Here is a 12,381-nt window from a genome sequence, read left to right as displayed (position 1 = left end):
ATTGAGCATCAATAAATCAAAGCAATGGCTTTCCCTGGGAGCTGGGCATCTAACTCCTAAGACTGCTGATTCACACAATGTTCTGTGTTTTCTTAAAGTCCCAACTCCTGAATTCTTGCAGTAAATTAGCATATCAGCTTTTATTTGAAAAAAAAATGAAGTATATTTCTAACCCTCCTGGCTTCAAGACAAACTTTGAAAATGTGATCCAAATGTGACCCAAAAGATCAAAAACTTAGAAGGCAAATAAAAATTACCCAAAATGTATTACTGTATTTTTAAATATCTCAAAATTTTTAAGCCAATGCAATGAATTATTGAGGCTTGACTCAGGATTTTTGGATGCTGGAGGTTAGTATCACTGAGCTTTCTTAGCTGCCTTTGAAAATACCAGTCTAAAATCATAGGCAGATGTCTGAGGTTTTTCGTTTTTTTTTTTTTCCTTGAGACTATCGATCAAAGCTTGAAGTGTAACATACAGTAAATGTCACAGGAAAAGTGAAATGCTCTTTAACCACAAAATACCATTGTCCACAACATGATTGAAAATGCTGTCTCAAGCGTCTACAGGTTTTTAGAGCTGAATATTAGCTCCTTGAATTGCCTCGTTGTCCTCCACTGGCAAGTTACCTGGCATCACCATATGTTTGCAAATGCACCTTTCCTGAAAGCCTGCAGCAGAGCTGCCTCCTGTCCAGCTTTTGGCTGGAGGCTCCATCTTTCTGCACTCTTCTCCAGTTGTGCAGCATGCCCATGCTGCCTTTGGCATTTCTGGAAGTCATCCAGAGCTTTTCATTTTGTTACGTTTTATTCTAAAGGCTTTGTGGCCACAGCTACGGTGCATTCCCCCTAACTGCTAGACAGGCAGGAAGCATCAGGCTCAGAGGCTCACCTCCTTCCCTGGCCCAGTTGCTATACATGCAGTGATTGTGCTAGGGGCCTGTTGGGAAGGGAGAGATTTGGAAACCCCTCTGCCCTACTTTCTTGACTCTGCAGAGTCTCTCAAAAAGGATGGGTCAAAAGGAGCAGGTGAGAGGGGAGTAGGCAGAGAGATCTTGTGGGGAGGGGGGTAAAGAAATGGGGGAGAGAGAAACTGGTGACGAGGAGAAAGAAAGAAAAAAAGACTCAGCCATAGAGGAAGATGGGGTGTTGGCCTGATGTTTATCTAGGGAAGAGAAGCCTACCACCTGCCCTGAAGATGTAGTAATTAAACAAATTGCATTTCCAATAGTTTGTAAAGCATATTTATGTAAATTAGCATCTACTTTATGCAGATTTGGCCTCAGGCATTTGAAGGGCAAGGTAAGCAGGTCTGCTCAGCCAGCATTCCAAGTGTCTTGGCTAGGTGTATAATCCTGTCTAATGCTGCCAGATAGCAGGCTGCAGCTCCTCTGTGCCTGCTAGACTGCAGGTCAGTTCATTTGCCAAGTTTGGAATATTCAGCAATACAAAGTGTCAGTGATTTTGCATGATAACAGCTAACAAACAGTTTAGGCAGCAGCATATTCAACAAGTGAAACTCATCTGATCAGCACACTTTTATGTCACACTATTTTGCATGGAGGGAAGTTTTGCTGTCATAACACACATCTCTTAGCTCAGTTACAGCTTCAGTAATTTCCAGAAGTTATTCATGTAGACTGCCTTCTGCAACACCACTTTGAATGCTCAAACAATAGACAGAGTGGAGAAATGTCAGCATCATTCTATTTCATTAAGATGCTTTGTCCTGGTTCCCTCTAGTGGTAGGTAGGATTTAAACACACATTATAATAAGCACTAAGCAGAGCCATATAGGAAATCTAAGATAGAAGTAAGGAAGTGAAAATGGGAGTAAAGTGTGAATGCCATATGCAAAAGGTGCTCACAGAGCCACGCGGCATATGTAACTGTGTCTGGGAAAAAACATGTGTGCAAGTAGTGAGTATTAATATTTAAACTGTATTGATATGATAGGTGTTTTTTCTCTTCATGCCTTCCCAGTGCATTCTGGCATTCTAACTAGTCCACACCAGTACTTATATTTGTGTGTTTTTGTAACCTGCATATTGCCTCCTCAGTCAGCTGTGGTATCCTCTTCCACTGTTTACATTCCAGGGTGGGTTTCCAGAGCATATGTTCTTCAGCCAGCCTCAGTCTCATCCTTTCACCTGTGTGGCAGACTGGTTTTGTGGATGTGGACTTTAGGAGATAGGGAATTTTTTTAATATGTCCTGAGCTGTAAAGGTACTGTTGGGCAGCTGTGAAGCTGCCCTTTCTTTTCTGTTTTGGCACCATCAAAAGTAAATAGCAGAAGTAAATCTAGAGCATATTATAGAAAAGACAAAAAAATACAGTACCAGTGCAGCTACACAGTACTTCTTAATAATAAAACTGGGATTTGTTACTCAGATGTGCAATCTGGAGAGTTTCAATCCCCAACTTCTTGTGGATGGATGCACAGAGAGCAGCTGTTTTCAAAACAACTTTCCAACATCTGTACATGGCAAGAAGCTTGTAACCCTTTTTTCATATGTGAAAGTTGTCAGAGTTGTCCATGCTTTTGCCACCACAGTTGGAATGCTTCCGTGTGCTTCATATGGGATTACACCTTCAAACCATTTGGAAATTGCAGCTGCCTGCTTACTGAGTAGTATGTCTCACAGAGAGCATGATTTCTGGCTGAGATGCTGATTTTGATCAATACATTCCTAAATGGTTTGGTTTCTGACTGCCTTAGAGACTGCTTACGGTTGCAAACCCTCCAGTATTGTCCTAGAGTCTCCAGGAATTAAAGATTAATCTTTAATTAAAGATTATGTCATGTGATGAAACCTCCAGGAATACATCCAACCAAAATTGGCAACCCTAAGACCACCTGTTTCCCTGTAGTATACCCTGGCAGTTGCCATTAGCTATGGGGAATTAGCTACTATTCCCCTAGCTTAAATAGGAGTGGGATACTGGCAGGGCCTTCTTGATACGGGGCCTTAATTTTGGAATTCAGTTCACCCTCTTGGTCCAAAGAATACTGTTCTTTCTTTCCCTCTTCCTTGTTTTTAAACTTCAGAGCACCAGGCTTTTCCCTGATGTTAAAGATTGGATGGAGGAAGGGGAAATGCTTACTGGTGTGAGTGTTTGGTGGGTAGTGGTTGTTTTTGTTTTGGTGGGTTTTGTGCCTTCCTCCCTCACCCCCACTTCTTATAATAACTGTACAGCACCTAAAGCCCTTGTGCTCACATAAATAAACTAAATTTAGGAATGTTAATGTTACATATGCTGTTTTTTGCTTTTCCTCTCTTTGTTCCTTTCTTTTTCTTCCCCTCTCCCACTTACATTCTCTCTTTTTTGTGGCTTGACTTTTCTCCCAGACTTAACTGGGTTTCCCTTGTTGTGTCCTTGGGTGATTTCAAAGCACTAGTCCCTTCAGGGCCGCCCAGAGGGGGGGGGGCAATTTGCCCCAGGCCCCGGGCCCAGCAGGGGCCCCCACGAGAGTTTTTTGGGGCCCCTGGAGCAGGGTCCTTCACTCGCTCTGGGGGGCCCGGAAAACTCTTGTAGGGCCGAACCCAGGAGCTTCTTTGCTCCCGTTCTTCGGACCCCCCGCCAGCGAATTACCGCCGAAGCGGGACCCGCCGCCGAAGTTCAGCTCGGTCTTCGGTGGTAATTCGGCGGTGGGGGGCCCTTCCGTTCCGGGACCCGCAGCCGAAGTGCCCCGAAGACCCGCAGCAGGGACACACACACCCCCGCCGCCAAAGTACCGCCGAAGACCAGGCTGCACTTCGGTGGCGGGTCCCGCTTTGGCGGTAATTCGGTGGCGGGGGGGCCCCGCCGCGGGTCTTCGGGACACTTCGGCGGCGGGTCCCGGAACGGAAGGGCCCTCCGCCGCCGAAGACCCCAGGCCCCCGGAATTCTCTGGACGGCCCTGAGTCCCTTTATACAATTTTTCCTTTTTTTCTGCTGTCTGTTTTCCTCATTCCCTGATACTTCCTTACTCCAGTCTCTACATCTGTTTTTTCCCCTGCCTTTATCCTTCCAAACATCTGAGCTCCCTCCAAGGGAGGAGAATTTTTTCTCCTGACATTGAATAAACATACCAACCTGTCTGATTTGGCCAGGAAACTCAGGGTTTGAAGGGAGCAATCTCTGTTCAATGCATATAGGTAAGGGAATTTGGGGGCCCGAGATTTGGTGTGTATTTAGTTTAGAATATATTTTACCAGTGTCAAGCTGTTGTTCTACAGAATTCCATTTTCATACCAAGTAGGATTACTTTTTTTTTAATCATTTAATTGTTAAAATATTTTTTATGATCACCTAAAACCCAGGAATTTTCCACTGGTATTTTCAAATCGGTTTCCAAAGCCAGATTCCAAGATTTTAATTTAAATCAAACAAAAAGCCTTGACAAAGTTGTCCCTTCTGATCAATTGTAAATGTTGGCAAATATGGTAATTTGTGTCTATTGTCTATCTCTTTCTTCCCTATCCTACCCTGTGTGTGTGTGTTACTAGGCTATATAATATAAGACAGGCATAAATCAGTAGGACTTATAAAAGCAAACTGGAAAATATGAGGATTTCACAAACTGAACCCAGGCATAAAAGTTCTGCTCTACAGAGGTAGCAGCAACTGATGTGCTAAATTAAGTACTACTTTGCTTTTGATTATTCCAGAATAATCCATTATAATTGGAGCAAACTTGTCATCAAGCTCAGTTCCTATATGCATATTCATACATGTGTCTGTGTTAGGGTGATATAGTTCAAAACATCAAACTTATTGGATTTCTGGTCACCTTGTATTGTCTGTAAGTTAGCCAACACCAGGAGGGTAATACATGTCTGAGAATTATGACAAGCCTGATGCCACAGTTATTGCAAATGTCCTTATAAAAATACAGATTCATTTGACTAGGGAGCGTCGAAAGCCGGTGGTGCATGCCTGGAATTAGAACCTGTCAAAATCAGTGTTGAAACTTTCCAGACCAGGGCTTTTACATCATTTGGTAATGTTATAGATATTCACGTTTATTAAGGCATTTTTGAGTAGTTTAGTAGGAGGGACTCTATCTATGCAGCGTACACCAACATTAGTACTTTGATGCTGATGTGCAGCTTTCTTCTTCCCTCACGTTGCTTCTTTCTCTAGAATCAATTGTCCTCCCTGGCATTTAATATTTTCAGATTGTCTCACTGGAATGTCAGCATTGAACTTCTCCAAGCATTTTTTGTAAAGCTAACCAAAAAAAAAAAACAGGTTTTATACAAAGGATGCAATTTTGCACCTCTTCCCATTTTGCAACTCACTCACCTAAATTGTCCTTTTGAACTTGGTGGATTCAGAGGGACTACTCGCATGAGTCATTGCTGCTCAACATGAGTGAGGTCAACAGAAATGGTCCCTAAAATATCTTGGCTAATGATAGTCCTGATGCTTATCTCTTTGGTTCAGTGTTATTGTTCAGGGGGGAGCTGTACCTTCGACCTCTCTGTCTCTCCATGGGTACCCTTTCCAAGTGACAGGCCTATGCCTGAACTTCTCTGCATCAAATCCCATGATTCACCGCACTTCAGACTGGATCACCAGGCTGCAGCATCCCTCTGGACAAACCATGCTACCTTCAGCAGGTCCGTCCGGGTTTGGCCCTTGTTATAGACTTCTTTCCAAAAGCATGTGACAGGTATGAAATTGCAGTGACTCAGGACAGCTTCTTCAAAACAAGTATTAGGTATTTGTCCACAAGAACATATCAGATAGGGAAGACAACAATGAAAAGCCTACATTCATGTTATCTATCTTAAACTTTAGCCTTTCCTTGCAACTAAATGTTATTCTTGCTTGTTTCAGGCACGCCCACCCACCATTGGGGCTGGGCAAGACAGGCTGTACCTCCTACTGCTCCTGCCTTTCTGATGGTCTGATCCATCAGTCAATGTGTTTCCCTCAGGTCACAGTCTGCCTTTTTATCCTTTTCAACAGTTCAATGATTCTTTTTTTAAGAGTCCCTGCCCCAGATCTCCTGGGGTTTGGAGCAGCCTGAACCTGGTCACACATTTCTTCAGAGGGGGTCCGAGATCACCTTCCAGCAATGTATTAGAATTACATTCTAATACATTCTAATTCTAATTCTAATTGAATTAGAAGCTTTGCCAGATTCTTGGATACCTGGCAAGAGATCCAGCTGGAATTAACCTTTAGGGTTCCATAAAGCCAGCCACCACACAGTAACTACCATATCCACAGATTATAAGCTTCATAAAATTAATACAGATATCTCCCTCATTCTTCATATTCAGTATGTCAGAAAATTAAAGGCTATAGGCATACATTTGCAAAAGTGACTAGTGATTTAGAGTACCTGTGTTCTGGGAAGTCCAACTTGAGACATCTTAAAAGGGTCTGATTTTCAGAGGCTCCACTCTTTCTGAAAATCAAGCCCCTTTAAGGTATCAGAAATTGGGGCACTTGAAATCACTAGTCTCCTTTGAAAAACTTGGCTTTATCATATAGCATAATTAATTCTATTCAGAAGGATTTAAATAAAATTTCTATGAAACATTCTGAAAACAAACACCTGGTTCTGTTTCAAAGCCTATACAGTTGAAATTTTACTTGTTTTAAACCTCATTTGTACATTCAGTGCCAGTAACACAAGGCTGAGTGCTCTCTGCCAGTAGCAGTATTGTGATGAGCCATCTTCTTGACAGAGATTGTACACTCATATTGAAGAAAATATTCTTTACAGTCTGTCTGGTTTGGGTTTTTTTCCTTTCTTTTCCTGAAGATTTGGCTGTTGAAGCCTTTTTGAAAGTCTCCAGAGCTTGAACTGCTTTAAAAGATTTCTTCCTTTATACCTGTATTTGCTTTAACAAAAAACTGGGGAGTGTCTTCTTTGAAGAGATCAATTAAAAATTCTGAATCACTTTGAGCATCGCAGTCATTTGTTCGTGATTTAATTATAACACAAGAGTTATTGTCTGCAATTAATTACAAATGGATTAAAATAAACAGTTTAACAAAGGAGCTGAGGGTCTGTGTGTCAAGGCAGCAGTGCTTGAAGAACTCCCCATGGTGCTGCTGCCTCATTATTCTGGGGAACCAAGGCAGCAGTGCCAGAGGACCCCCTGCATTCAGCATATAGGCATCTGACTGCCCCAGACACCCCCCTCTCATATCGTCTTTCTTCACAGGCAACATGCACATCCAGGCTAACCCCCATCCTGCTCCTCTCAAGTCTCAATCCCTTGTGTCCCCCACCCTGGGTATATTCCATTTGCCTCTCCTTATCCTCCCTTTCCTCCCATGGTGCGTGCGCTCTCTCTCTCACTCACTCACACACACACACACACACACACACACACACACACACACACCCTCTTACTTCTGAAGTCCATCTTCATACCTCCTGTTGCCATCTGCCTCCCCACATCACTGGGAGCATGTGCAAAGCACAGCTGGTGAAGTGGGTTGGCAGCACTGGAAAACAGAAATAGCTGGTGGATCTGAGCAGTTCCTTTGGTTAATCTTGGCATAACTCAAGTAAGGAGACTAGCACTTTATGCTTAATTTCAGATGTTAAAAGTGGCCTACACCTCTGTTGTAGTTGTAGACTGTGTTTACATGTGATGTTTGGAATTGACGAGGACTGTGGGTTGGGGGCGGCGGGGGTTAATAACAGAGGAACCCAAAGAAACATGAAGAAAATAAGGTAAAATTTCCCAAAGGCAGCATTTAAAATGGTTTCTTCTGGAAAAGTTAGTAAATACTTTACAAAAAAATAAATGACAGAGAAAAGTCAATTGCCCTCTAAAGTATTGTGCCAAATTTGAAAACAAAATTCAATTGTTAAAGCATAAAATGGAGATTTTAGTCTTGCAATAAGTGCAGATCTCAATGCAGCCCTAACTGTGGAATTGCTACTGCTACCTCCATAAAATATATTTCTTAAACAGCTGCTAATCTGCTCACTTTATCTGTTAACATTCATTTCTTTGATAATCAGTTCACATTTATTCTACATGGTACAACATCTCTTTTATGGCAACTACATTAAATGAACATTTGGAGACACATAAAGTGTTATGGAATTTATTATTTAACTATTCCAAACATGTCTCCTACAGTCTTTTTATATCTCTAGTGCAACTTCCAGTAATCATGCTTTCTACTCTACTTGGCTGCTTTAAGCAATTAAGTTTTCTGTATTTTCACTGTCCACTTCCCTTTTGTGAGTCACTGATGTAAATTTGTCAAATTCGGATACCACTTTTGTTGTGACCTGTGTAATTTTAGAGATTTGTATGTATTGAGTTGAGAGAATACCTTGCAGATCTGATAGGCAGAATACATTTCAAGACACAAAAATTATTCTCCTCTTTAAAACCCCATTGTTTATCACATTATGTATTTTGTCATGTATGTCAATGAAAAGTATGGGAATCAGAAGAGCTCATATTAAAGTTTACTTATGTGAAGATAATTCTCATCTTAATTTTTTCAAGACCAATTCATCATTATTATTATTATTATTATGTATTCTTTGTATTACAGCAGTGTCCAGAAGCCTGGACTGAATGAATAAACGAAACATGTTTTTCTTTAAGGCTTCAATGAAACATAGATGTACACTGAAACATTGCCAATATCAGAAGGGCTTGATGGTTATCAGCATAGATGCTGGACTGAGCAGTCCTCTGACCTTGGTCATTGTTTACTGATAACCTTGACCTGCATCTATAATGAGTAGCCCACTAGTCTGTCAAATAAAAGAGTGGAAAAATGCTGCTCATTAAAACTGCCTGTGTAGATCAGAGGCACTTCTTTACCTAAGCTCTGTTGGAGGCAAGTCCCCAGTCAGCGCCACATGACTTCAAGCTAGGTTGGTTTACCAGGCCATAATGCCAGGTGGGTTACAAGAGTGATTTTACAGAGAGAAGTAAACAATTTCCTCTAAACATGATTAACATTTTAAAGGTGGTTTTTAAATTTTTGCTAGATGCGTACCTTGTGAGTACATTAGACAAATCAAATTATTCCTGCTGATTAATCTAAATAACTGCAAGTTACATTCTTTGTTGTTTATTTCCAAGTAGGTTGCTAGATAATGCTTGCTTTGTTATATTAATGTTCTCTGTGTAAATGTTCAATTGAGGGAAATATACAAATTCAACAGAACATTTTTAGATATATGCTCAAAAGGTTGATAAAAGGTTTGGCTACAAATGAAATCTGTTGGTTTTGACATTTAAATTTACTAACAGTGTGCCACTTTGTGTGTGTTTCTTTTTCTCTTCCAGTGCCACCTTGGGCCTTAATAGCCATAGCCATAGTTGCAGTCCTATTAATCCTTACCTGCTGCTTTTGTCTCTGTAAGAAATGCTTGTTCAAAAAGAAGAACAAGAAGAAGGGAAAGGAAAAGGGAGGGAAGAATGCTATTAACATGAAAGATGTTAAAGATTTAGGGAAGACCATGAAAGACCAGGTAAAGTAGCCATCCTGTTCTTGGACACTATTTATGTTTAAAGTGTTAAGTCTTCTAGCAATTATCTATTTATGGTATTGCTCAATGGTTGGATAGTGGTGCTGTGCAGTGGAGACCAGCTGTCTGTGCTTTGTATTGGAGTTCCAGTTAGTAACCCCCTGGTGCCCATTGGAGGATGCTAACCCTACAGGCAAATGCTACTGGTGGCAGCACTAGTCAATGCTTTCAAAGCAGCCAGTTAACTTCTCTCCAAATGAGAGGAGGAATACTGCCACTGGTCCATATAAAAGAGGGGGGGTTTGAGAAAATAGTGGTCTCAAAAATATAGCTGTGGGAGAGTCTTACAGCCATGTCTATATAGGACTTTGACTAGGACCAGGTGCAATAGTGAGGTAGAGAGAACCCATGTTTGGATGACCGGTACTAATCAAGTTCTTGTGAGACTAAATGACATGCAAGAGTGCACCTGGGCTACTAAATCTTTTGCTGCACAAAAACAGAAGCTTACCTAGAGAGAGATCAAAGGCAAAGTACAGCAAAAGAATGGTGGAAGAGACGCAAAGGAACAGGGGAAAGGGACAAGAAAAGGAAAGAATAAAAGAAAATTGGAAAGGGGGATGAAGGCAGAGTTATATATGTGGGAGGGAGAAGGAGATTAAAGGTGACAGAATACAGTTTTAGCTGAGAGCCAATGAATGGCTTGGGGACAGATCATCATGCTGCTATTTGCACAACATTAATTTGAGAACAGCAGAGAAACCCTTGCTTCTGACCTGTTGTGTGTGTGAGAGAGGTGCTATACTTGGGCACTAACTGGAAGGTTGCAGGACCCTGCATCTAATCCAATGTTCCCTTGGAGCCACAGAATAGATTAGCATTGATCTGAAAGAAGACCGTCTACACTTTTGATCAGAGGAAAATTCCACAGTGCTGGCTCTCTTGTGGGATGGGGTGGTAAAGAGTTCAGATGTATGGTAAATACAGAGGTGGTAAAATATAAACGAAACCATCTTCACTAGTTATCTAATTAGTGCTAGGGTTGATGGGTGGGGATAAAACCACACTGTTGTGTAGATCATCTGGAGGTATTTCAGCAGCTAAGGACACACAGGAGTACATTTTTCAAATAATGTATATTCAGAAGAATTAAGGAACCGCAGCACAAAACCTTTTCAGCTGGAGTAGGTGCTTCAGCTTCACTTCTGCAAATAATTAAGATTTTTGCATGGGGAAGATTAGAATCCAAAGGCACTCTTTGTGCACTTGGGATCTAATCCTGCACCACTGACGTCAGTTGAAGTTCCACAGTTGCCTTTGGCGGCAGCAGGATCAGGCCCTTAGCAGCATGCAGCATCCAGCCAGAGAGCTCTTTAATATTTCCTTACTCCTTACATTTGCAGACCCATTGACTAAATTTAGAGGCACAGTTTGCACATAACTGAAAATGGACTCTTCATTTACACACCATTTGAAAGCAATTAGCTTTATCAAGATATTACAGGCATTCCCTATACTGAATAGGTAATATTGTGGGGAAAACTCATTACTTTAAGACTATATGGATCAACATTTTAATGGTGACCACTGTGTATAGCTTCCTGTCATCAGAAGTGCCACAAAATATGTTAAATTCCACAGTGGTGAAGCTCAGAATATTACTGAGCAGAAAACTTGGATCCTCCCTTGCAAAAGTCTTATGAGGATTTTGTTTTACTTAATATGATAAATGTGAAAAAGAAAGTTCTTATACTCTCTTGATTCAGGCACTTTGAGGAGGCATTTTTGGACTCCCTGTGCTTGAGCTATAGAAATTGTTCTAGTTTATCAATATTAAGTAATTGTGAGATATTTCCCTCTGAGATATTGTCTGAAGAAGCAGTCCATTAAATGCTGAGTTAGTCCTGGCCAACTTTAGCAAACTTTTGATCATAGAAATGAAAATAATTTGAAAATACTGTTTGAGCATTTTTGGGATAAAATTCAGTGTGTTGTTTGTTGTGTGCTATCAAATGAGACTAACGATAACAAACCTAACATTTCTTTGTAGGACAAGTCGTTAGTAGATATCTGTGTGAGATTTGTTCTGTATCATATAAGACTGTTCTCGTACTTATACTATATTATTAAGTGTTGTTTATTATACTTGTTATGACCTGGATAAATGACCAATGACTCTAGCATTGAAATATAAAATTGTGCTTAATAGTTAATGATGAGTTTGACACATAGTCCCTTTTTGGAGGAAAACAAAGGTCAAATTCCAGTTACTAATTCATTGTCATGGAGATAATCAAAACTTTGCAAAAAGCATACAAAAAGCTATAGTTTCAAGTCATATAGAACTTAATATCTTATTTATTTTAAAATAAATGTGTCCATATATTTAGAATTTAACCAGTGGTCTGTTGATAAATTTATGCACCACTGAACATCTAGGATTGGATCCTCAGATGATGGAAATTCCACCATTTGAGGATCTGCTTGCCAACGTTTTCAGAAATGGGTTGCTAAAGTTAAGCTCTTATGTCCATATTTCAGCATCTAAATCAGTGGCCTTATTTTCAGAAGTCCTAAGCTCATATTATCTTTAATTCCTAATCTGGAAAACCTTGACCATATTTGCAGTATTTGTTTTTCAGTATAAGGAAAATCAGTTAATGATTTATTCCTGAATCAACACCACAGATTTTAGCATTTCCTCATGAGGACAGTGTATTGCTAAATTGAATGTAAGATATTTCAGAACGTAATCATTTTAGTGCCTCTGTTACAAATAAAATGGCAAGAGAGTGCCTCCAAGATATCAAGGAGATACATTTTAAAGCAAACAGACAAATATATATGAAAAAGGTCTACTTGAATCCACCTGGAAAGAATTATTGCATTGGCCAGGTATGGTGCCAGAAATCTGAAATGTTGCC

General features: G+C 40.5%; 1 protein-coding gene across 12 annotated transcripts in view; it reads left to right on the top strand.

Annotated features, from left to right (window-relative positions):
* The window catches only part of SYT1 (synaptotagmin 1), a 510,654-nt gene that overhangs the window by 369,464 nt on the left and 128,809 nt on the right, over positions 1-12,381 (top strand). For all 12 annotated transcript variants that reach the window (XM_039507883.1, XM_039507873.1, XM_039507853.1 and 9 more), the window contains one exon: positions 9,276-9,460. In XM_039507883.1, coding sequence (XP_039363817.1) covers positions 9,276-9,460 — 185 coding nt within the window. The remainder of the gene's footprint in view (positions 1-9,275; positions 9,461-12,381) is intronic.

The sequence above is a fragment of the Mauremys reevesii genome, linkage group 1 (genome assembly GCF_016161935.1).
Source record: "Mauremys reevesii isolate NIE-2019 linkage group 1, ASM1616193v1, whole genome shotgun sequence".
Classification (NCBI taxonomy): Eukaryota; Metazoa; Chordata; order Testudines; family Geoemydidae; genus Mauremys; species Mauremys reevesii.
The sequence above is the reverse complement of the archived record's forward strand: the minus strand, read 5'-3'. Positions and strand labels throughout refer to the sequence as shown.